This window comes from Penicillium psychrofluorescens (genome assembly GCF_964197705.1).
Source record: "Penicillium psychrofluorescens genome assembly, chromosome: 5".
NCBI lineage: Eukaryota > Fungi > Ascomycota > Eurotiomycetes > Eurotiales > Aspergillaceae > Penicillium > Penicillium psychrofluorescens.
Genome location: NC_133443.1, coordinates 2,246,010 through 2,270,935, shown reverse-complemented (window position 1 = coordinate 2,270,935; position 24,926 = coordinate 2,246,010). Strand labels below are relative to the sequence as shown.

At 53.1% G+C, this 24,926-nt stretch overlaps 8 protein-coding genes across 8 annotated transcripts; 3 read left to right on the top strand and 5 right to left on the bottom strand.

The window, feature by feature from the left end:
- Positions 1–2,582: 2,582 nt before the first annotated feature.
- On the top strand, positions 2,583–4,724 carry PFLUO_LOCUS8132 (uncharacterized protein; the record flags this gene model as incomplete). Its single annotated transcript, XM_073785838.1, has 3 exons — positions 2,583–2,962; positions 3,023–4,132; positions 4,187–4,724. 3 exons carry the CDS (start codon positions 2,583–2,585, stop codon positions 4,722–4,724), a joined length of 2,028 nt encoding a protein of 675 aa, XP_073642153.1.
- Positions 4,725–5,662: 938 nt separating this feature from the next.
- PFLUO_LOCUS8131 (uncharacterized protein) lies at positions 5,663–8,161 on the bottom strand (the record flags this gene model as incomplete). The annotated part of the gene is made up of 1 exon (XM_073785837.1): positions 5,663–8,161. One exon carries the CDS (start codon positions 8,159–8,161, stop codon positions 5,663–5,665), a length of 2,499 nt encoding a protein of 832 aa, XP_073642152.1.
- A 529-nt stretch (positions 8,162–8,690) lies between these two features.
- PFLUO_LOCUS8130 (Putative elongator complex protein 1) lies at positions 8,691–13,081 on the bottom strand (the record flags this gene model as incomplete). The annotated part of the gene is made up of 9 exons (XM_073785836.1): positions 8,691–9,700; positions 9,756–10,035; positions 10,084–10,217; positions 10,267–10,532; positions 10,585–10,927; positions 10,977–11,130; positions 11,181–11,740; positions 11,793–11,885; positions 11,944–13,081. 9 exons carry the CDS (start codon positions 13,079–13,081, stop codon positions 8,691–8,693), a joined length of 3,978 nt encoding a protein of 1,325 aa, XP_073642151.1.
- A 435-nt stretch (positions 13,082–13,516) lies between these two features.
- On the bottom strand, positions 13,517–13,841 carry PFLUO_LOCUS8129 (Cytochrome c oxidase assembly protein cox15; the record flags this gene model as incomplete). The annotated part of the gene is made up of 3 exons (XM_073785835.1): positions 13,517–13,542; positions 13,600–13,632; positions 13,697–13,841. The coding sequence occupies 3 exons, from the start codon at positions 13,839–13,841 to the stop codon at positions 13,517–13,519; spliced, it is 204 nt and encodes a 67-aa protein (XP_073642150.1).
- A 319-nt stretch (positions 13,842–14,160) lies between these two features.
- Positions 14,161–17,513, top strand: PFLUO_LOCUS8128 (ATP-dependent RNA helicase mtr4; the record flags this gene model as incomplete). Its single annotated transcript, XM_073785834.1, has 3 exons — positions 14,161–16,650; positions 16,703–17,268; positions 17,333–17,513. The coding sequence occupies 3 exons, from the start codon at positions 14,161–14,163 to the stop codon at positions 17,511–17,513; spliced, it is 3,237 nt and encodes a 1,078-aa protein (XP_073642149.1).
- A 442-nt stretch (positions 17,514–17,955) lies between these two features.
- Positions 17,956–18,959, top strand: PFLUO_LOCUS8127 (Tethering factor for nuclear proteasome sts1; the record flags this gene model as incomplete). The annotated part of the gene is made up of 2 exons (XM_073785832.1): positions 17,956–18,031; positions 18,094–18,959. 2 exons carry the CDS (start codon positions 17,956–17,958, stop codon positions 18,957–18,959), a joined length of 942 nt encoding a protein of 313 aa, XP_073642148.1.
- A 1,134-nt stretch (positions 18,960–20,093) lies between these two features.
- Positions 20,094–21,622, bottom strand: PFLUO_LOCUS8126 (uncharacterized protein; the record flags this gene model as incomplete). The annotated part of the gene is made up of 2 exons (XM_073785831.1): positions 20,094–21,560; positions 21,617–21,622. 2 exons carry the CDS (start codon positions 21,620–21,622, stop codon positions 20,094–20,096), a joined length of 1,473 nt encoding a protein of 490 aa, XP_073642147.1.
- A 445-nt stretch (positions 21,623–22,067) lies between these two features.
- On the bottom strand, positions 22,068–23,351 carry PFLUO_LOCUS8125 (uncharacterized protein; the record flags this gene model as incomplete). Its single annotated transcript, XM_073785830.1, has 1 exon — positions 22,068–23,351. The coding sequence occupies one exon, from the start codon at positions 23,349–23,351 to the stop codon at positions 22,068–22,070; it is 1,284 nt and encodes a 427-aa protein (XP_073642146.1).
- Positions 23,352–24,926: the final 1,575 nt, after the last annotated feature.

The following is a 24,926-nucleotide window of genomic DNA, read 5'->3' as shown; positions in this document are numbered from 1 at the left end:
CACTCCTTTCGGACATTGCGGCTGGCGCCCACGCACTGCAGCCCCTCTAGGGCTTAAGGCTGAGCGGCCACACCTCGGCTTTTCACGGGACGATTGAGACCGAGATGATTTAGTTGTATCCAGTAACCCTCCCGCCAAGACTGTGGTTCTGCCAAATCCTGTTTGTGGTTAGTCAATTCGTTCCCGATACCGACACGGCATTCATGTCGGCGACCTGGACCGGCGACGATCGATTGGGAACGTGCGACTTTATTGGGACTAGCCTCGGGTGCGAATCAATCCGCTAAGATCCCGTTGCCACCCACAAGTCAGCGATTTGGATCGAGCTGCCATCAGGGCTGAGATGCATCTAGGACAAACCAGTAGGACGTGCATGTAGCCTTGCGGAAATACCACAAGGCTACCGTTAGCCCATGGTTGGACCGAGTCATGTCTAAGACTCGTGGGTCTGACAAGTGTTGGTCGTGAGAGGCAAAAGAGGGCGATGTGCCCAGGCTTCTGTGTTTCTCCTTTGCTCGCTTGATTCATCCCGAGTCGCCGGTGAGGGACTAGTAGCTCAGTTCCAGGCGTTCCAGGCGATGGACCCTTGGGAAAGAGCCAAGCCCTAACTTTAACTGATTACTCATCGCTTTCGACCTTTCTGGTTATATTCTGAGAGGTGCTTCCTCCGGTTCCTTCTTTCTTTCTCATTCGATGCCTGTGTGGGGGTCCCCCCTATTGTTGCGCACCGCCCATTGCTCGCCCTACCGTGCCGCTCCTGCTGAAATCCGCCCAAAACGAGCAATATGACAGTGGACCGACCGTAATGTGGCAGTGCAATGCATCTTGGACGCCAAGTGGAACCCGCTAGGACTCTCCTGTCCGTGGGTCCCGGCCAACAACCACTCACCGTTGTCGGTGGTGATGTGGAGGCAATGGATCGGCCCTTAAGAATGTTCTCTCTCGACTCTGCATCCCTTCGCTCTCGTGTGAGACTCACCAGGGGGGGGTTCCGCCTGCTCCGGATGTCAGAGAAGTGGAGTTGGAGTGCCGCCACCCGCCGGATTCTTCACCGCGGACTGGCTGAAAGTCTGCCCGGACGGACTAAGCAGGTCGTAGTGATATTATTCAAACGCTCTTTCTCTCGTCTAGTTATTGGGCGCCTCAAAGTCTCTCTCGATCAGCGGTCTGGCTTTAATTTCGAGCGGACCACACTGTGGCCTACGTCGTAAGGAGGTATCGAGGTTAAAAGCCATTCCCGCCCAGCCTTACCACCAATACATACATCTGTTGGTCGTGTGTCATCCAACGTGGCAAGCGTTCCACGCGATTCTTACATATTACTTCTTCCAGATCGGTCGATCCTGATCCTCTTTCTGTAAACTATTTTCTTGTCCTTGAGTTCCTCCCTCCCCACCCGTACCGTATGTAACCCGCGGAAATCCACACATATATTGGTATTTTGCCTCTCTCAACGTTGCTGGACTTCGTTGGCTCTCGTCTCCCCTTCCTCAGCTACACGGCAGACCTGTTCAGCTCTCGCCTTCCCACCACGACACCCCCAATCACATCCCCCACCCCGCGCCACCCGAGCTGAGGATGAGATCACGGTCCTGCCCTATCGCGCGCCGTCCTCCCTCCTGTTAATAGTGGCCGTCCGCGCCGGTCGAGAGATTCCCTCTGGATTGTGCGCCAATCATCATTCCCCTTCTCCATCTCTGGGTATTTTCTGGGTTTAAACTTTTCCCCTTTCGCCTTCGTTCCTTTGCCAGCCGGTTCTGCATCTCCGACGCGGGCCAATTGTGCTTTCCTTAGCGGGGACACACACGCCTTTATACTGTGCCGCGCGCCAATTGTCGCAGGTCTGTCGCAGATTGATCTACTCGTTTGCACCGTCCCCATCCGATTTTTCTCAAACCATGTATGGTCGTCTGCCTGTTTCCTGCCAGTGAATTGTGGCCCATCCAACGGGTTTCTATGGGAAACAATACACCTCGGCCGTGTGCGACTAGTAGCCGGGAACCGTTTCGGCGCATGAAGCAGCAAATCATCGGGTTGACGAACAAGGGTTTGCGCAAGGTAGGGCTGAAGTCGCAGTTACCTCATCGGGGCCTCTTCTCCATGCTGACCGGAGAGACGCAGACTTGAACCTCTTGCCCGATATCCCACCGTTTGCGACTTGCGTGTTTGCGTGCCGCCTCAAATCCATTTCCCCGAATAGTCGCGGCCACGAATTTAGAAGCTGGGCCTTCTTGTTCAAAAGCATCAAAGGCGGGGTGAACGAGAGGCTGGTTGACGGCCCGCTTAGGAATCGAAGCCGGTTCCACGACCGACGTTTGCGCTCAACTGGATTGGGTTATTGCTGCGAGAACAACACACTGGGCAATCTGGATTTCGGCCTGCTTCTCAGTTCCGAATCCCTCGCACCGTGGGAGGCTTGATTTGATCCAGCCGGGGCTCGCCCATGTTGGACGCCTGCCGGTGCGCACCACATCGACCTTTCTGGAATGAACCACCCACGATTGATCTCGCCGCCGTCCATGTGCTCCCATGATTTCCGAGATCACGGCCACCACGGCTTCTCTGATCGACCTGCGCACACTATGCCCGAGATGCCATTCTCATCAAACGGGCCTATGCCCATCCCATCACGAACCGTTATGAACACCGCGCCTCCACCATTACCACCACCCCCGAGGATCCATGATCTGGACAACGGCTATGATGCTGGCTGGCTACATGCTAATTCAGGAAAGCCGACTCATCTTGCACCTATTCATCCAAACTCGAGCTTGTTCGGAGGTCATCGACGGCCAGAGTCGTTTTCTCAAAGTGATCGGATGGCAGTGGATGACGACCTTGACGGCAGACAGAGTGGCTTGCCAGTTCGCCGGAGTCCAGAGGCCCAAATCATGATTGAGCCGCCTCCGCCAGCTGATGAAGGGTTCCCCAATTCCATGTCGGTTGACCAAAATGGCCCAATGTGAGTAGTTTTGCTCAAGACCTAGTATGCAAGACTTTTGATGGGCTAACCCTGTTATAGTCTGAAAGGAGAGCGCAATTTTTCATTACGGAGTGTGCAAGACTCGTCCAATGCATATGATCAGCACCTGCTATCAAAGATTGGAAAACCGTTGTCCCCTCGGGGATCGATTAGCCAAGGCACGGAAAATCGAGGCTCGGTGCCGGCACTCACAGTCCCGACACGAACACCGAGCAATGTCCCCTCACCCGGTCCATCAGAGAGCTCAGCGCTGGATGTGAGGTGGCATAACAGCCCCCAGTCCGGGGGAGTGTCGCCCAGGACCAAAGTTGGCTGGCGGGAGTTTATCGATGGCCCTAGTCCAAGTTTAGAGAGTAACTTACCATCCGCGGTGTTGGATTACGACCACCACGGTTACCGGCGTCGATATGGTGGAACGACGCCCCAACGAGAGGATAGCATCAGTCTGCCAAGCCGATCGAACCGGGGTAGCTACGACCAAGGGGTTTTCTCAGAGCTCGAGGGCGATTTCTCTACCGATGAACCTGCGCCCCCGCGGCAATTTATTGTTCGGGAACCGACACCCCCGTACGCAGACACTTCGAAGCAGGGCATGAAGCGGCGAGCATCTTCACCCCCACGAGAACCGATGAGCGACGATAGACACCCGACTTTGCGTGTTACCATGAGCAATAGTGATTTATCCCAGGGGCGGACGAGTGGGCATCCGTTTCCGAACACGCTGTCAGTGAACAACAGTTATGCTCCCAGTAACCGGACCCTCTCGGCCGGATCAGCCTTGAGTATCCGCACCTCGGGCTCCTACTCGTCCACCCTGTCGATTGGAAATAGCAGCATGACCAGTCTGTCGCCTTATGATCGACTGTCTCCGGGTGGCCTCTCACCCAGCTCAGATCTCGACACCTTCCATGAGAAGTCAATCATGAATCCCAGCGCCTCTGCCGGTGCTCCGCTCATTCATCCGGCAGCGTCCAGAGGCATTTCGGGGTCCAACTCACTGGAACCGCCAACCACGAACACGACTGGGAAGATACCAATGCCGGCTAATTTGAATCTGTCTAAAGGAGCAGGCTCAAAGATGGGCGGGCTTTACATTTGCGACTGCTGTCCAAAGAAGCCCAAAAAGTTTGACAATCCGGACGATCTACGGTATGCAGAAAGACTACTTCACATAGGACCGTTCCCAGCTGACCTATTTCCAAGTGTTCATGAGATGGAGAAACAGTACTCATGTCAGTACTGTAACAACCGCTTCAAAAACAAAAACGAAGCAGAACGTCATCAGAATTCTCTTCATCTCCGACGGCATTCATGGTCATGCGCCGCTCTACCGAACTATCAATCCGCTTTTCATGGCTCGGCAGCTCCCTCCGCCCAGACCAGTACTGGGCCTTCTCACGACACATGTGGTTACTGCGGGGAGGAGTTCCCGAATTTCCCCCAACCAGATTGGGACCGCCGCTTTGAACATCTGACAACTGTGCATAAGTATGGCGAGTGCAATAACGCGAAGAAATTCTTCCGTGCCGATCATTTCCGACAGCATTTGAAGCACAGCCATGCGGGAAGTAGTGGGAAATGGACCAATATCTTGGAGAATGCCTGTATGAAGGAAGAGCAGCTGCCAGAGCCTCGAAAGGATAAAGTCCTACATTCCGCTAGCGGACCAGGCTCTGCTTCTCAGCCTTCAGGCGGATCACTGACTTCCAATACGATTGAAGAGGTTCTCAGCGAGCGATAACAATGGGGTTCTCGGCCTTTTTAGGATAGGCAGGCTCTGCCATTTTACCTGGCCATTCTGCCTCGACCGAGGTTGTCCCGCCTTGCATTTGTTCGCCTGGGGGCCAAAGGAGGATGGTTGGCAGGGATCTTATTCCACCAGCATCAACGGATAAGACAAGGCCACTATCCATCCTCTTCGCTTTCTCCACGAGTCAAGACCTCTTTTTCTACCGTACCGAGGTGGAACCTTCCGCCATTTTTTTCAACCTCAACGTTTTTTTCCTCATCGGCCACGGACCAGACTTTCTCGGAATCCAAAAATATTCACGCAACTAGAATAGCGGGGACCTTACAACCAAAAAAAAAAAAATTCCCGTCACAGCTACACAAGACTTACGACGTGACACGATCTCTTTTTAGCCATTGTTTTTTACAGGGGGGAGAAGTAGTGGGAGTTCAGTTTTCCGAGGTGGTTTTCTTGCCCTGCGACACCACTCGAGCGAACCTTTGTGTGTATACCTGGTGCATCATTACCTGGGTGGTTAATTTATCATTTCACTGTGAGTTGTTGGAGTCTTTTTATCTGCTACTACATCAAGTGGAGTCATTATGGGCTATGATACTTAACTGCGCGGTTGGGCTTTTTGGTTTGTTTCATCTTTATTTGAGGGTCGGGTCGGGTAATAGCGCGTTTTCATTGGGGCTTTCTTCTGTCTTTCTGCTCATGCATATTCAGCCCGACGCCACCCTTATACATATGGATGTGCGGTGCTGTTGAGATGGGGTGCTTTGTACATATGTTCTGCATGCTAGGCCTCCAAAAAAAGATTGACTCTGCTGTCTGTGTTCCGGATCTGCGTGTGTGGTTTTTTATAGGAAATTTCATCAAAGTATGTATTACATGTATGGATGGTGCATTAACATTTAACACTGCATTTCATGCTTTCTCTTCGCCACTTAACTAGCCACATCAAGAACAGGGAAACAAGTGAAATTCTGGTGCCCAATCTGCCAGTACGGCATAACCTCATATGAATCATATCCTGGGATCGAGGAATGCAGTGGCTGGCCACTCCCTTGCAGCATATCAATAAGCGATGAGGGCTTGGATCCAGAGACACTAATCGATGCGTTGCTCAAGGCACCAGCAAAGCCCATGAGCACAGGACCGTACTCGAGCGCATAGCGGGAGTGGCCAGGGATCTCGTATTCGCCCGTGTACTTTTCCAAGTGGTATTCGGCCGGTAGAATGAATGACACAGTGTCTCCGGAAGACCACTTGCGATCGACTGATAGGTAAGATCCTGGATAACCCGTGATGGTGGTGTTGCTGTGGTTGATGGAAAGCTGCATAGGTCTTGCTGCCCAGGAGGGGACGCGGATCCGGATGTTGGCGCGGACGGGGGATTCGCTTGACGAGGCAAACGTCATATGCACATCGTTGTGGAATGGGAACTGTGTTTTCATGCTGAGAGTTGCGTTGTGGTTATCCGGCGTCGACCATGTTATCGCTGCAGTGTCGAAGAGATTCACATAGATACCGGAGCGGTCGTTGGCGCGCGAGAAGATAAACTCCGCGAGCGAGCCCAGGGTGCGCGTGCCTTGGCCCTCGCAGCAAGTATTGATCATGCCATTACCGTAGGCGCTCACAGCCGGGTCCTCGAAATCCTTTTGGCCGACGAGGTGAGCATGGTAGATGATCCCCTTGTCGCCGTTCTGGTTGGCGAGAACGACGTTGTAAACAGACTGCTCGATTTGATTCGTGTAGGCTTCGTTATCTGGGTCCAGCCAGTGTAAACGCTGGTTCAAGCGGATCCAGAAACTATTTCCACAAAGCTCCCCCGTCAGGCCGTCAAGACGATATGAGTCTGGTGGGTACTGTCCGAATTCGACGATGGCTGTTGAGCCGCCGATGTGGATCCAGTGCTTGTAGAAGAGCTCCCAGTAGCCGAGCAACATGTCGTGGTACCGTTGGTCACCAGTGAGAAGGTATAGGTCTGCATAGGCTTCCATGTTGGTGCTGAGGTAGGTGTGTGGATGATCGTAAGGATACTGCCAGATCATGCTAGGATCTCTGGCTGCAAGGCCATCGCGCCAAAAGTTCATTTGGAAATACTGCTGGACTACATTCGCGTCTCTGGGGGTCCCGACAGGGCTGAGGGCCATGAGGGTGTTGGCGACCATTCCCTGCGCGCCCTGTACTGATCCCCTCATCAAATGCTTAAGTAGGGGGTACTTGTTGTACCAGTCATAGTAGCCACGGAGGAGAGTGAACGCCTTCTTAATGCCGGTAAGACCTGTGTCTATCAGCCCGTGCGTGAGCCACGCACGTGTGTATGCGGCATGCTCTCCCAGGAACATTTGGTCTTGCGGATAACCCATTATGAACCCATCTGGTTCAGCACACTCCGCAATCGTAGCGACGACGGCCTCCATTCGGCTGCGGAGCTCGTCATTATCGATCCAACGCAATGTATTAGAAGCCCCCATCAAGAATCGAGCGGCGTTTGATCCCTGATATTGAGCCCAGTACCCGACAGGGTAGTTCAGGTTTGAGGGAGTTGGCTTTCCTGCGCGGGCGAGGAAGTCGTGCACCAGCTTGTCAACAGAGCCCATGGAATCATTGAGCAAGTACCCGATGTTGTCGACCATTGCGGTCTTGATCACACCATCGCCCAGCTTTACACCGGACAGAGGAGTGGACGCGAGCAATTGGGGTGGATTCCAGTCCTTGGGATCGATCACATTCTCGGGATTGTCCGTGATTACACCTTCTCCCATTGCTCTTGGAGGTCTAGTCAAGGCCGACGAGTTGCTTATAGGCAGATCGGCATTGTATGGGTCTGAACCAAGGTTGACAACACCGCTGTTTCCCAGAGCAGAGTCGACAGCGACTTCCTTGCCTTCAGCAATATCAGTTCCATCAGATAGAGCACTCAATTTCGAGAGACCCAGCTGATAATGCTGCCCGTCTATGCTAATACCCAGCTTTGTGGCAGTAAACCGCAAATATCGACGGCCCGCACTTTGTTTACGATCGACGGGAATTGTCTGAATGGTGTCTCTTGGGTTGGGCTGGTCTTCGCCGGTACGGTCGATGAGCATAGTTGGGTTATTAAAGGAGTCCGTATCATCAGCCTCAACCTTCCAGCGACTGGGAAAGGCAAAGCTGACGTATGGCATCGTTTCGGGCCAGTAGTGAGGTTGCACCAGCGGGTATATTTGTACCTGCTCAACGGGAGACGCATTGCTCCCCAAATCGATCTGAACCCAGGTTGTGGCATTTTCGGTATCCGTGAGCTTGCTTTGATAAGGCAGGTACCAGCTGGCTGCAGTAAATGCCATCTGGTTCTCATACAAGCCAGGAACGATGTCGGTGACATTCTTTTTAGGGCTAGCCGCAAGGACCCTAAGCGGCAGGGCCAAGGCCAGGGCGAAACAAAGAAGGCGAGCCATCTTGGAATAATGTTGCGAGACGTATCTTGAACAAAAACTGATCATTTATTTAAGAGTCTGGAATCTAGTGGAATGCAAGTTCATTCATCCCTCTTTATCGGTCTATCACACCCCGAGCTTCCCGTTTAAGATGGAATTCCGCCTGAACATCATGTCTCGTAGAATATGTGCACCTCTTAAATCGAAACCTACGGCCTCCCCGGCACTAACTAGTACTTGGATCCTTTGAACCCTGTGCTTGGACCTCGATGCTTGGAACGGGTTATGCGGGGTTTTGCGGGGGCGATCGACATGACGGTTTTGAAGGATCCTTGTTTTTCGGGGGCGTCCGATAGCTTCTTCCGGATCTGGTAGGAATATTGCGTATGTTTCAGTGGCTTCGGTCGAAATTGTACCGAAATTTTAATTAAACTTAATAGCCATGAAGTATTTGTGATGATGCGGTCTTGCATTAACGTGGACTGATCATTGGTTGGCATGCCACATGCGATATAGCTACACTAATAGTATCCGCCCTGGCTCTATCAAATCAAACAAGCAAGGAAGACTTTCTCATTTCCTTGACAGCAGGGGCCTCTTTCTTCTTCTCGCCAGTGCCAGTGATCGAAGCAAAGCTTTCTGCGAGAACGGCAGCTCCGCCATGCAGCGGCAGAGTTTCGTCGGGGTTGGGGTTGTTGTCGTCCTGCTCCTCGCTCTGCACAGTAACCACTGGGACCTCAAATACCTCGTCCCGAGAACCAGCACACATAACCAAGACCTCTTCCAGCGCCTTCTCGATGGCAGCAGCACGCTCGCGCATTCCACGCCGCAGCAATGCATCAACCAGATGCTCTGCCTCCGACACGGCAGAATTGATGCGCTCGATGAGACGTCGAATACTATTAATAAGATACTCCTCTTCATAGACGGTTCCCTTCTTTCCGCGTGCACGCTTGCGCTCCTCGCGTCGGCGAGTTTTCGAAGTCTGGCGGGACGAGGTTGTCTTGCCCGTGTAGCGAGTGAACATGGTGCGACCGGCTAGTGTAGATGCTTCAGTTGGAGCTAGCGAGACATTGTCGGGGATATCTGCGCCGCCGTCGCCGAGAGTAGGATCGCCACCGAAGAAAGCAAGTGGGTCTGCAGCACGGCGTTCGCGAAGCTCGCGGACTCGCGGGACTTGGGCATTGAGTTGAGACTTGCAGTCGGCCAATAGGTCGGTCATGGCACCCATTGCTTCAGCAAGCCCGGTGTCCACTATCTCTGTGACCTGGCTCTTTTTGCCGTGCAGTGTGAGCAGACGGGCGGCATCGGCAAACTTGGAGCCGCGGCACAAAAGTCGGGATGCGGTGATGATGTCGTGGAGATGCTCGGCGTGGATGGTGGCTGCTGAGACATAGTCTCGGCTCTCGTCGACGAGGGTTGTGGCCAATTCGTTCATGTGTGCTGTCAACTCATCTTCAGGGAGCGGAACCATCATGGCACAGTAGAGGGACTCTCGCCACATATGCGCCAGCTTGTAGCATTTGTAAGCTTCATCGTAGCGCTCCAGAGATTCGTAGGCTGTAATCGAAATTAGCTGATGATCATTCTTTGGGGGCTAGCAAAAATATCATACCGATCGCTGCGTCTTTGTACTGGGACTGATCTTGGAGATATTCGCCGTAGATCAATGTGATCTCTCGTTGCTGTTCAGGCTCATACTTGAAGATATCAAGAGCCTCCTTATAAAGAACGTGCTTGATGACATAGGGCTGGATCTCTTCGTGGGAATTGAGAGCATGCAGATGTTTCAAAGCCTTCCCAAATCGGGAGAGATGGTTATCAATCTCAAATTGACGTCGCAGCTCTGGTAGCTGCTGGAGCTTACGGAGAAACGGTAAGTACTCTCGAGGATCCTGGAAGATGATTAGCAAATACCATGAGAGTTACCAAAGAATACTTACCATCTGAGCCTGTTGTGCAACCAATAGCGTGAGCTCCAGGTCATACAGACCCAGGGCATGCGAATATAGACGATTGGCATCTGTCAAAAAGACCATGTGCTCAATAGCATCCTCCGCTTGTTCAGTGTTGTGTTCTTGATTCATGTCAGTTGCTATTTAACCTTCTATTTTGGTAGAACATACCTCTGAGACGAGCAACAAGCCTCAAACCAGCCTCCAAATCTGGTGGTGACTTGCAAACATGGGCCGTTACCAAGTTATGTAGATTGGTATCCAAGCGACTTTGAAGAACAGCCAAAAACGCATCGCAGATGCGGTTGACCTTACTCCCTTTACTGGTGGGCATAGACAGAGCAGGCGTTGTAGACTCCTCTGGTTGAGCAGCAGCGGACTCGATTTTCGAGATTTTTAGTGTATCTTTGTAGAGTGTCTGCGAAACATCCTCCTCCCTAAGTGGAGGTTAGTATGAAACTTTTGCAAATTGCCAGAGATGTCACATACTTCAACCGAGAAAGAAAGTCGTCAACGAAGTCAACCTTCTTAACTTGCTCTATGAATAGCTGGACGTTCTCCATGAACTGCTGGGGAGCGTAGTCGTAGAGAATATTCATATCCACCATCTGGCTGCGGCATGCAAGGAACGCAGCCCGGTAATTTTTCCGGTCGATAAACGTGCGAATTCCTGCCAGAACCAGCGCGCGTGGGAAGATAGTCTCGATATTGCCTCGAGGCGCTTGAAGCACAACAGCGAAGATGGAAGGCATCACGGACACCAACTTTGAGTTTCTCTCAATGCTTCGGCAGCGCTCATCCGTCTCTGGCGTGTCTCCTGGAACCTCCATGTCTATAGTATGAATTAGAATAGCTCGAAAGGGGTTGAAAAGACGACTTACCGTCCACGTGGTTCAGATGAACAAACTTCAGAAGGTGCTGGGAAGTTGTGAACAAGAGGTGAGCCGGAGTGAGAAGGAAAGACGTGCAATTCTTTGCGAGTACACGCTTGTTCGCATACAATACGCCGGTCCTTGTCATCGTTACCAGGATTTGCTGGAGAAATTAGTATCGCTGTTTAGATTCCAGATAGAGTGATGACCTACCTCGTCCTCGGAAATTGAAACTGCGCGGGCCCAATGGGTATCAACGTTTGGGCTCTCAGACCAAGAAGAAATCTCAAACTCATCTGTCGCTGATGGATTAATGCACGAGTAGCTCGCGGGACGCGTAGGCTGGAGTGCATGGGAGAACCACAGGGCTTGGTGTCCAATACCAGGGAAAATGGAGGATAGCTGCGAGGTATCCGCCGCTTGGTACACAGTCTGTGTTGAGCGAGTTTCCAAAGCTGTTCGCTCAATGTGACTGGCGTTCGGACTGTTGTCTTTGAGCACGTATACCTCATTTTCATTCAAAAAAGTGATTTGTCTCGGTCGACTCTGCTGGGCATAGGACAGAGGATAGCTTGACTCTAGGATAGGAACGGCAACTGGGCGGCTCTTCAAAGACCACAGGAACACGGAGAAATGGTCCTGCATAAGGACAGCAATTCTGGTACCAGACTTGCTGAATGCCACATCAATGACATTGGAGTCGAGTTCCAGTTCGTTGTGCGCCATAGGGGGTGGAACGCCCGCCAGTCTTAGTGGAGTCAACTTCAATATCCCTAATTTCAAGTCAGAAATAGATTGAGGATGGATGAAGTAAGATAAACTCACGTCCATCGAAGACAGCGATAGCCCCAACGTCATCTGGAATCGTCGTAGATCCATGATTGATATCGAAGACATAATCCAAGTCCAAGATCGAGCCTACCCAGTATCAGTTTGGTTTTGTTTTTTTTTTGTTGTGTTCGGATAAATGACATACTTGAGGAACCAACAACAAAGCGCAACGCCTTTTCTTGATGCCATTCAAAGGAGAAAGGCTTCTGATAGGCAGGGTCGATGACTACCGGAATCTCTTGCTTCAAATAGTAATGGTAATTTCCCATAGTCCAGAGCTGCACGCGGTTTTTGAAGCAAACTGCGAGCACCGTGGAGTCAACGTTCCAAGCCAGACGAATCTGCGAGGCCCAGGATTGCCGCTCAGCTCCGTTCAACCGAAGAGAGAACTGGCCGTGGCGGAGTCCATTGCGTTCAAAGAAGACCACGTCAATCCGGTCATCTAGACGCTGGATACCGGCGATAAGGTTTCCATTCGGCCGCCAGCTCAGGGTAGCTTCCAGTCCGTCGACAGGCTCGCTCACGCTGTCCAGGGTGCCTTCTCTAGAATACACACGAATCGCTCGGCGGGCTTCCGCCTCGATACTGTTCACGGCAACATAGGCACCATCTCCGCGCCAGCTGATCGTAGTGCCGGCGTCGTCGTAGCTGCTCAATTCTCCTTCATCGACCTTCTCAGGCACGGTCGGATCACGGAGGGCTTTTGCTCTCTTTCCCTGGAACTGAGTTTCTCTCTTGCCCCATCCAACAGACACTTGCTGCGAGGCTTGCAAGTCCTCGGCTGCGAAAGTGATCTCGGCCACATTCTCGAACTCGCGAGTCATGTACAAGAAGGTACGAGCACGCGTGGTGATTGCCAACAGTTCTTCGTCGGGCGACCATGCCGCTGCAGTGATTCCCACGTCGACTGAGCCCAAGATTTCAATTTTATCTTCGCCGGGGAGAGGCTCTTCACGGACAAGGATAATGTCACCGCCCTCCAGCACCAGGCAGGCCGTCAGATTGTCTGCAAAGTAGTGCAGGGAGAGAACTCGATCGCACGCCAAGTCTGGCAGGGGACATGGCGCATCCCAGGAAGCGATACACTCGAATGCGTCGGGAGTTAGAGGTTCCGCGGAGCACTGCTCAGGGCGCTTCCTTCGCAGCTCGATGATTGCATTGCCGTCAGTGGGACCGAAGGTGCACACAATTGCATCCGAAGCAACATCCCAGGCTGTGGCTGTGAGTGGAAGGTCGCTCTGGATCGGCGTCTCTAAGAGACGAACGTTCCTTAAGTTGCGCATCTTCCAATATTTTCAGTGAAGTTCTGTTTTTACCCCGCCATGAACGGAGGAAATTATAAAACAAAGGTCTGATTTTCTGGTCTCGAATTTCCAGAAAGAAACGCTTTGCTTCATTTCCCGGCGAGATGAGTGTCTGTTGCTCGAAGGAGGTGTGCGACAGAAATGGAGTTGATGCAAAAGAATTTTGATTTTCCGCTCGGCCAATGACTTCATGGCCATTTGAACGGCAACCCCATCACCACCTCACAGCTACTACGAGTTCCTACACGGCTACAACGGAAGAGATGACAAAAGAAATCAAGAGTCAATACGATTCTCTAGGTTTGTAGGTTTGTACATTGATATCCCACGGCTTTTCACTCCATCCAGAAGCAAAGACTACCTCCGAAGTCATCCCCGACGGTCCGCCAAAACTAATACAGCATGGAAGACAACTTATTTGGTCTTCATGGTTTGCCAGACTACAGAGATGGTCAGATTAGAAAGACTCGAGAGCTGCGAAAAGCTGCAAGACTTACCGGCAATGGCGAAGGGCGCACCGAATCCGGTAACTGAAGGAACCCTTAGTTAGCTCTGTGATCGCATATCGCCTATCCATTGGCGGGGTTTACTCACTCATGAAGCCCCAGTATCTCCAGAAGAAGTGCTTGGTCAGAGGGTTGAAGGGAATGTTGGTGCGAGGGCCCTCCGCGTAGTGGAATGGGCTGCCGAGCTGGGCGCGAGTGGTGGTGAAGCCACGGCGAGCGACGGTGTTGGCCATACGGGCCCGGATAGCGGAGGAAGCGTACATCTAGCAGGCAAACGTTAGATTGGATCCATTGACGCAATTGCGACTGTTGGGCCACCCACCTTGGGATGCGGAGGGGAGAGTCGTGGATGATTCGGGAGTGGACGGACAAACGGCCAAACTCGTGTGGAATGCAGGTGGTCGGTCAGGTGATCGTACATCACGTGCATTCCTCTCCTTGACCGCCCAGCGAGATATACCGCCTTCCCGATCGATACCCGCTGGATTTTTCCCGCCGAAAAAAGGCCCATGCTCTCTTTCTTTTCTACTTCTGTGGATTCGCCCGCTGAAGATGGACGAGCTCTTCGACGTCTTTGATGACAAGCCTCAGGCGGACAAGCCTACGGAGGGCACATCCAAACGCCCCAAGAAGGACAAGGATCGGAGCAAAAAGCGTCGAGTCAACGGCGACGTGAAGCAAGATGCAAGCGCACCGGTAGAAGACAAAGAGGATGCTGTCCTGCCGGATGCGCCGGCGGCAGAGACGGAATCAGCCGAGGCGAAATCGCCTGCAGAGAACGAGCAGCCCGAGACAAAACGACTACGCCTCGACCAGGAACCCGCGCCCGTGGTCGCCGATACGTTCGAGACCGAGCAGGAGCAGCAGATCTCGGGATCTGGGGGTCTAATTCCAGACCAGGGGTCAATGGTGGTATCGCATCAAGTGCGCCATCAAGTTGCCATCCCTCCGAACTACCCCTACGTGCCCATTTCCCAGCACAAGCCACCGGCCGAACCTGCGAAGACATGGCCATTTCCCCTCGACCCGTTCCAGCAAGTCGCGGTTTCTTCAATACAGAGAGAGGAGAGCGTGCTGGTGTCAGCCCATACTAGTGCCGGTAAAACGGTGGTCGCAGAATACGCCATTGCACAGAGTCTCAAGCTCAACCAGAGAGTCATCTACACCAGCCCAATCAAAGCGCTCAGCAACCAGAAATATCGAGAATTTGCTGCCGAGTTTGGAGATGTCGGCCTGATGACTGGTGATGTGACGATCAATCCGACGGCTTCCTGTCTGGTCATGACCACTGAAATTCTTCGATCCATGCTGTACCGGGGCTCGGAGATTATGCGTGAAGTTGCGTGGGTGGTCTTCGATGAGATCCACTACATGCGCGACTTGAACCGTGGCGTTGTCTGGGAAGAAACGATTATCTTGTTGCCCGACAAGGTTCGTTACGTCTTCTTGTCTGCCACCATTCCCAATGCCATGCAATTCGCCGAGTGGATCGTGAAAACGCATGACCAACCCTGCCACGTCGTATATACAAACTACCGGCCGACCCCGTTGCAACACTATTTTTTCCCTGCTGATGGCGAGGGTATTCATCTGGTCGTCGATGAAAAGGGGGTGTTTCGCGAGGAGAACTTCCAGAAAGCGATGAGCGCCATTGCGTCCAAGAAGGGCGATGACCCGGCCGATGCTATGGCTAAACGGAAAGGCAAGGGCAAGGATAAGAAGACGAACACAGGCGGCAACAAGGGTTCATCGGATATCTTCAAAATCGTGAAAATGATCATGCTTAAGAAGTTCAACCCGGTCATCGTCTTCAGTTTCAGCAAACGCGAATGCGAGGCGGGAGCCCTCAATTTGAAAAATCTGTCATTCAATGATGATTCTGAGAAAGCAATGGTCGTCAAGGTCTTCCACAGCGCCATCGAAATGCTCTCCCCTGAAGACCAGGAATTGCCCCAGATCCAGAACCTTCTTCCGCTTCTTCAGAAAGGCATCGGTGTTCACCACTCGGGTCTACTTCCAATCCTGAAGGAAACCATCGAGATTTTGTTCCAAGAAGGTCTCATCAAAGTCTTATTCGCCACTGAGACCTTCTCTATTGGATTGAACATGCCTGCAAAGACTGTGGTCTTTACCAGCGTTCGCAAATTCGATGGAAAGAGTCAGCGCTGGGTCACACCATCCGAGTTCATTCAAATGTCAGGACGTGCAGGCCGAAGAGGTCTTGATGACCGAGGTATTGTGATCATGATGATTGGTGAGGAGATGGAGCCTGCTGTGGCCAAGGAGATTGTGCGCGGTGAGCAGGATCGGCTCAACTCGGCCTTCCATCTGGGCTACAACATGATTCTCAACCTGATGCGTGTGGAGGGTATCTCACCGGAGTTCATGCTGCAAAGATGCTTCAAGCAGTTCCAGAACACAGGGAGCGTTGTTGGTCTGGAAAATGAGCTTCGTGAGCTGGAAGAGAAGAAGGCCAATATGACCATCTCCGATGAGGGCACCATCCGTGACTACTACGAGCTGCGAGAGCAACTTGACAAGTATAACGACGACGTTCAGATTGTCTTCTCTCATCCCAAGTTTGCGCTATCCTTCCTCCAACCGGGGCGTTTGATCCATGTCAAACACAGAGGGCTCGATTTTGGTTGGGGTGCCGTGGTCAATGTCAAGGAACGCAGGGTTCCGAAGCACTCCACCGAAACCTTTAGCCCGCATCAGTCGCACATAGCTGATGTGCTGATAAAGATTGCCGACGGGCCGTCCGTGAGCACCAAGACCTTTGACGACATCCCGGCGGGCATTCGACCTGCCAAAGAGGGAGAGAAAGCCCGGATGGAAGTTGTGCCGATGACGATGTCCTGTATTGCTGGTATCTCCCACATCCGGCTGCATCTCCCGAGAGATCTCGTTTCGGTCGATACACGGAATGGTATAAGGAAACACATAGACGAGGTGCACCGGCGGTTCCCAGATGGGATCGCCGTCCTTGATCCGCTTGAGGATATGCGGATCGAGGATGATACATTTAAAAAGCTGCTACGGGTATGTGAACATGGATACTATTCGAGTAATTCAAGCTGATCTCTCTATCCAGAAAATCGAGGTCCTCGAGTCTCGTCTTCTGAGCAACCCGCTGCATAACTCTCCACGGCTTCGCGATCTGTATGAGCAGTACGCCGAGAAGGTGGCGCTGGGCACGCAGATCAAGGAGACTAAGAAGAAAATCACCGATGCTCAATCGATTTTGCAGCTGGACGAACTGAAGAACCGCAAGCGTGTGCTTCGTCGGTTTGGATTCATCAACGAGGCCGAGGTCGTTCAATTGAAAGCCCGCGTTGCGTGTGAGATCAGCACCGGCGATGAACTGATGCTCAGCGAGCTGTTGTTCAATGGCTTCTTCAACAACCTCACGCCCGAGCAGCTGGCGGCGGTCATGAGCGTGTTCGTGTTCGAGGAGAAGGTCAAGGAGACCCCTGCCCTGACCCGAGACGACCTGGCCAAGCCTCTGAAGGAGATCCAGTCGCAAGCTCGAATCATTGCCAAGGTCTCGCAAGAGTCCAAGATGGCCCTCAACGAGGACGAGTATGTGCAGAGCTTCCACTGGGAACTGATGGAAGTCATTTTCGACTGGGCGCACGGCAAAAGCTTCGGAGAGATCTGGTATGTATTTTTGTTTTTCTTTTTTTAATTCTATTTGAACCCAGGCTAATGTATTGTCCTGCAGCAAAATGACCGATGTCTACGAGGGCAGCTTGATCCGGGTTTTCCGGCGGTTGGAAGAGTGTCTGCGGCAGATGGCCCAGGCGGCCAAGGTGATGGGCAGCGAGGAGCTGGAGGGCAACTTCGAGTTGGCGCTGGCCAAGGTGCGGCGCGATATTGTTGCCGCACAGTCTCTGTACTTGTAGATATGTCTAGTAGCAAGCTTGTATCGAATGCGGGTGCCGGGCGGAGCCTGCCTGAAAGCAGCCCGGTACGACGGTATGACGATTCTCCGATGTTGGTCCCGTAGCTTTGTTCTTTTTGGCTCTGTAGTGTCAGCCAAAATACCTAGCATGTAGTCCGGATAGGAAGGGAGAGCCCAATAATTAACTAAGAATTTTGGTGATTGCCAACTGCGCATCAGGGTTGCGTTGCCGCCCGCAACAACCGCCATTTCGTTCTTTTCTCCACCGCTGGTCTTTCTCCTCTCCCCACTTCTTTCTTCTTCTTCACCTCACCTCTTCATCCTTTTCTCTCCCTCCTTTTTTTCACTCCTCCTTCTACGTCTTTTTTCTCCTCATTTTTTGCTCTCTCCCTCTCTTGGTCTCTGTCTGAGGAGACTTTGCTTGCCATCCGGCTGTGGTCATCATGAACAGCCTGGTGGCCACGCCTCCTGTGCCTCCCCATTTCTACGAGCATCCTCGACACTCCCCCTCCCGTATAAGTAAGACTAGATGGCCTCTTCATCTCCCTTTTTGATGTTTGATACTGACAAAGTCGAACAAGTGTCTACACCATCCTCCTATACCTCCCGGAAGCGGAAAGCTGATGACGATGGCAACGATCACGACGGACGCATGTCTGCCTCCCCTACCAACTCACCCGCCTTCACCCCTCGCCAGCTGCCTCCCATGCGGAATATCAAGCGTTCCCGACCGAACATTTCAGGCCGTCCGCTGGCTCTACCTCGCCTGCTAGAAACGCTGGATACAGATGCCTTACGGGCGGTGGTTCGGACCATGTGCGAGCGCCACCCCCAACTCGCCGACGAGGTGGTGCACACCTCCCCTCGACCCAGCGTCTCCTCGACCCTGCAGGTGCTCCGAAATTACCAGGCGGTTCTCCAGTCGTCGTTCCCCCTGGGTGGCAACACCGAGTCCGACTACGCCTACAACCGAGTCCGCCAGCCGCTCAGCAACCTCCTCGATGCCCTGAACGACTTCACGCCCAACTTCCTCCCCCCTAACGAGCCGCAGGCGTCTACCTCGCTGAGCTATCTCGATGGAGCGACGGATATCATCCACGCCCTGCCACGATGGAGCACGCTCCAGAACAACTTCGAGCGGGATTCCGCCTACGATGAGATTTGCAAGGCTTGGATCCTGGTGATCCGAGAAGCAGGCAAACGGGGCGGTGGTATCCAGCTGCAGTATGGCGGCTGGGATCAGACGCTGGCCAAACACAACCAGAACTCCGGGGGTAAACTCCAGGCGGCGGTGAACGAGTTGGGCTCCAGTCTGGGGTGGATGGCCGGGTCCGACAACACGCCCTCTCACAGCCCTGGCGGCGGTAGTGAAATGGGCTCGATACGAGATCAGCTTTTCTCGGGCACCTATGGACTGGGGACTCCTGTCAAGGTTGGTCCCTGGTGAAATTTAAGTGGCCCTGACCAATCCGTAACGACCAACTCATCATCGACCCAATATGGCCTCCGACATCGCATCGCACCTCTCTCATCACTCAATCACTCCTGTGTCCGCCGTCCGTCACACACAAGCTCTTTACGTCCCTGTCGCCGGCTCCTCCCGGCTGCTGCTGCTGCCTCGACGAAGGACCAGAATGGTTCGACCCCCCGACGCATATCACGATCACGATACCTGCTGCATGATACTTTATAGAAACCACCTGGTCTCAGTCAGATTGGCGTTTTATAGTATGCAAGGCGAATAACCTGCCTCTTTTTTTCACTTTCTGGAAGGTGATGTGCCTAGCTTTATGTTTGTGCCTCTTTCCCTTGGTTCTATTCAAACATTCCGAATTGGATTGCTTCTTTGATTTCGTGTCTATCTTGCGCAGGATTGCTTTTCTTCGGTTTTTCTACTTGTCTCTCTTCATGTCGGCAGGCACTTTCGTCTCTTTTCTCTCCCACACTCTCTTTTGTGCCCCTCTTGATACTTTCCCTTCGATGGCGTACTACTTACTTCCCCTGTTATTCTTGGCACTTCTGGAGTCGTGTGCATCGCTTCGCTTCGCTTTTTCCCTCATGCTTTGCGCCTGGTGTTTGTTCCTATTTATTTACTTACTATTTTGGGGAGAATAACATGACATGTCCCTCGTCAGCTAGCATAATTAGCAGAGTCCGAAACAACCTGTACACCGTATGTACTGTGTATCCCGCCCCCTTGCCTAAGCCTCTCAGCCATGGGTCTGGGTCCCTTGATTTAGGTTTATTTGCCTCTCATATTTGCCTCTTGGGTGAGTATACAGCATCAGCTAGTTGTACCAATCTCACCGTGATCGGGTACTGAGAGTACTATGTGACTATAAGAAGATCTTTTAAGAATGCAACTCTTGTCTCTCATTGATCTTCAAGACATTATTAATTTTCGCGTGACCGGGTCAAGTGATGCATCCATGCCCAACAAACCACGGGGCTCCAGTCAACAATAAAAATGAAACACCGGGACCGACAGCCGGACCGACGCTGCAATTCACTTTCTTTTGCGTCTTTCTTATCTCGCCAGAAAAAAAGAGAGAGAGAAAGGAGAAGATAGGAAGATAATAGATTATAAGATCGCGCGCTTGACCATGCGCAACAACCACCCAGCATCCTCCCATCCGCCCTTTGAACCGGGTTTCTCAACCTCGGCAGTCTTGTCGCCGTCCGTGTGAGAAACATCAACTTCTCCCGCGTCGTCGCCGTCTTCGGAGTCATCATACTCATACTCCGCGGACGAAGCGAGCGAAAGATTGTCGTGGTGCCGATCATGATCATCCGTCTCGACGCGGGGAATAACAACCGGCTCCTCGAATGTAACCGTCGTAGAGGTGGAAGCAGTACCGATCCGCGCCTGAGCCGTGCCAGGGGCCGAGGCGCCGGGCCACTCATCCGTGCTGAAAAGTGTCCATTCCACCAGCCGGTCGAGCCAGGTGCCCAGCCCGAACCCGCGCTCGCGGGTTAGACGCTGTAGATCGGCTTCGTCGAAGTCGTCGTCGGGCGTTGAGGAGGATGAATAGTCGAACTGCGAATCGGAGTCATAATCTCCTTCCCCTTCCACATCCCCTTCCAGGTAAAACTCGGAGTCGTCATCCGAGATCCCTCGCTCCCGTCGGTACTGCAACGCGGCCATCTCGGCGCGGATCCGCTCGTCCACAAAGTCCGCGACCAGCGCAGGACCACTGCCGCGCGCCTCTTCGGGACTCGCATTTTCCCCCTCCGGACCAAGGCTGGGGATATTTTCCGCTGTTGCAGAGGGCACAGACGATAAAGGCGGCGGCATGGCAGTCATAGCAAGCCCCACGCGGCTGCTGCGACGGCTTCCGCCACGGGAGCGCGAGCTGCGACGGGACAAGGCGCCGCCCGGTGTAGAAGCACCAGATCGAGATTTGCGCGATGAGGCACCGGACTTGTTGCGGTGGTGGCGGGACGCAGCAGCATGGGGGGAGTCGTCGAAAGGCATCTCCGAGACAAGGCTGGTGGAGCTCTCACGCTTCGAGAGCCAGCTCTGGCCCTTTTGCTCACGCGTCGACGAGGCCAGTGCAATGCCGGCGCGGAGCATCCACTCGGGATCAGATGCCGCAGTTGCATTTGCAGCGCCATGGCCGGCGGAGTGGAATTGGCGCTTCGAGTATGCCGCCGAGCTGGATCGTTTGCTGGTGCTAATGCTGTGTGAGGCGGACTGGTGGTGGTGGTGCAGGGCGTCCGGGATATCTTTGGCAAGCAGGTTGGTATCGCTTAGGTGTCCGGCACGGTTCGAGCTTTTGCTTCGCGCGTGCCGTGATCGAGACGCACTGCGGGAATGGGAGAGGAGAGAGGGCGTGCCGGGGACGGAGGCACTGGTTAGGTAGGAAGTCCGCGGCGACACCAGGCTCTCGGTGGGGGCATAGTCATTGGTGGTATCCCGAGCACTGAAGTAGTCGTTTGGTTCTGGGTCATCGTCGATGGGGAATCGGGGGGTGAGAGGGGCGACGGAGACTTGGTGGAGAGATGGGTAGGAGCGGCGGGATCGAAAGCCGTTCGAGGAGGGAGTGGACTGTGGCAGGTCAGATTGGCTGGCAAGATACAGGTTTCGTATGATGATGTACTCACCTCCATGTCGATATCTATTGTCAGACTCTCTGAAAGGGAGTAAGTTGAGTGTCGAGAGGGAAAAACTCCCGACGAAGCAAATGCGGAGGTGTTGCACGTGTGGCATGTGATCGGGGACTGGCCATCCGGTAAAATGCCCGGCCCTACATCCGTTTTCGTCGATATAGAAATGCGTTTTTCGTAAGATCTATATTCTAGGGATGTTCTATCTTCTGCGATTTTATGTGGTGGCTCAAGTTCATGGTTTATAGATATGCGAATTTCAGGTATATATATCTCTTTCCGCCCTGACGTCATTCATGGATGTATACAACAAGTCTTCCAACTTACATCCTAAGACGCAGATATCTAAATAAATCAACAGGGATATATGTATGAATATAAATGAAAGCCATGCTTATATCACATTGCAATCTATACGCTAATAACACTATACAACAGCAGAAACCCCTCAAAGCCTTGAGCCCTGGAAATCCAAGGACTGTGCGCCCTTAGTCCGCAGGTCCTCCAAGACATTATACTCCATAATCCACTTCATGCGCCCCATCAACGTCTCCGGATTGAAATTACCCGTCATCTGATCTGGGGATTCCGAGCTAGCAAGCTTGCCAGCTTCTTCGCTGGTCCGGGTGACGCGGTCAGTCCGAGGTTTGCGCAGGTCCTGGTAGAACTTGAAAGCCGCCTCGAGATCATTCGTCTTCCAATGACGGAGGATAGTTGCCAGTGCAATACCCGACTCAATAGCCATACATGTGCCCTGGCCTTGGTGTGGAAGCGTCGAGTGCGCCGAGTCGCCAAGCAAGACAATACCCGCATCCGTCTGCTCGGAGTTCATCTCGTACCACTTCTCCAACGGATCGCGCACATACAGCGCCTGTTTGAGCATGCGGCCATCAGGCGAGGCCGCGCGCAGTCCAGCGATGATATCCTGCACCTGCGGGCACCAGTCGCGGACGTGCTCGTGCAGACTCTCGATGTCGGACCGGGACATCCAGCTCTCCGAGTCCCAGGACTCAATGGGCTCCGACATGAACGCGATGATAGCGGCGCGGTCGGTCTGCGTCTCGCGGTTGCCAATGGGCAGGATGAGCACATGACGTTTCGGACCGCGGAAGTTGACCGTCTTGCGCAGCAGCTGCGCCGTCTCATCCGGTAGATCCTTGTAGTCGACAAAGCCGCGGTACACGACCTGACCGGAGTAGTTAGGCGAGTCTCCCAGGCCCATATCGAGACGGACATTCGACTTGATTCCGTCGCAGCCAATGACGATATCCGCCTCGGCGGAGCTGCCATCCTCAAAGTGTAGCGTGTACGGCGCCGAACTCTCGCTGCTATTCCGACCAATCGAAGTCAACCGCTTCCCCAGATTGAAGCTCGATTCCGGCACGCGCTCTTTGAGCGACTCCAGCAGGTGCGCACGGTGCAGCAGGCGCGCGGGCGGGTTAGAAAACTCGTCGACGTGGCCCAGATAATCTCCGGTCTTGTAGTTGTGGTACTCCATGTAGCAGGGCAGCTTGTGGGACGAGCGGCGCGTCATGCTCTCTTTCAGGCCGAAGGCGTCCAACACGCGATTGGCGTTCGAGGTGATGTTGACGCCGGCGCCGACCTCGGCGAACTGCGGCGCCTGCTCGTATAGCTGGACGTTCTTCAGTCCGGCATACAGGGCGGCGTTGAGGAAGGACATCCCGCCCAGCCCGCCGCCGACAATGGCAATCCGTTTATCTTCGAAGCCCATGGTGGGAAGAGGTTCAATCGAAGGCGCGGAGCGTATATGATATGAGATAATGAAGAGAAAGGATAATAATGGGGAATTGTAGATGCTATACTGGATGCTAGCCACGTAGTATGAAGAACAGGAGAGCAGCAGCTGTTTATATGAATGAAATCATGCGAAGGACCAAGCCAGAAAGAAAATCATCATGGGGATCCTCTCTTTCTTCCCGCCCGAGGCTGGCCGATCCGAACTAGCCGTGCCCGAAGCGAAGCGTGGGGAAGAGCCAGGCTTCCGAGCGAACCTGGCCACCGGATATCCCGAGAACGATCACTTATGCTGGACCCGTAACTCAGAAAGCATTGCTGTGCCACGCAGTGACAGAATACAGACCCTCGCCACAGGTCGGAAGACCTGCCAGTGCCACTGGCTGGCATCCGATACCTGGTGGGGCTTCGGGTGAGCAGCCAGTGCGGGTTGTGTTACCGGAAGCTGCTCCTTTTCTGCTCCTTTCTCTGCATCTACACTCTTATATTGTGCCTCGAAACCTAATGCCATGCAGTCCGACTACAATAGTCTGGGTATCCTGTTCCAGTGACAACAAGTCCGACTCCTTATTTGTGGGTTGTATCATGTAGGGCACCAAAGAAGGGCTAGCGGTCCTTCGGAAGCGGAGTCAATTGGAAGCAGATACACACTCGTCCTGTCAACTGCACAGCTGCTGGAGGTTCGACTTGGGGGCGAGTAGTATGTTGAACAGCTAGGTTTCCCCTTTAACGTCATCGTTTCCGCCAAAGCGCCACGTGAAACCAGAAGTTGATGAGCCTGCACTCCGCTTTCGTCGAGCTGGCCCGCTAAGGCCTCCGCGTACCCCTCACCTTTTATAGTCTTATCAGGACGGGCTGATTCTGTCTATATTGGCCACTCCGTGGACCGTTAGAATCCGACTTCTTGGTATACTTGTCAATATGTCGTCCTCGCTTGACCTACCACTTATTCTGTACTGTTACGACGGCTCTCCTTTCTCCAGGAGAATAACTTGGTACCTTGCATTGCGAGGAATAAGTTACATGCGATGTGTATGTCGGGATCAGTACTCCTTTACCAAGACTTGACATGGAAATTAACCCCCAACGTAGCTCCAACCCCGCGTCTTGCCACGGCCGGATCTCGCCCGCTTGGGTGTTCATTATCGACGTATTCCCGTTTTATCTATCGGACGCGACATATTCCTTGACTCTCGACTCATTATTCGGAAGCTTGAGAATCTGGCACTGGACCGACCTCGTCTTACCGCTGATGCAAACCCGGAAACCAAAGTTCTCGAGCGGCTCTTTGAGACGGTGGTCATGGACTCCGGTCTAGTCAGATATGTAGTCATTATCGTGTTGGCAGGTTCTCCAGTTCTGCGCAATGCAGCATTCATAAAAGACCGGATGGATCTCCTTAGGGGCGCAATTCCACTTAGTGAAGACGCCCTGGCTGCTTCCAAGCCGGAGGCAATCAACGAAGTGAAGAATATCACTAAGCTTCTAGAGACAACGCTTCTAGCTGACGGCCGACAATGGATTTTGAATACAGAGACGCCTAGCCTAGCGG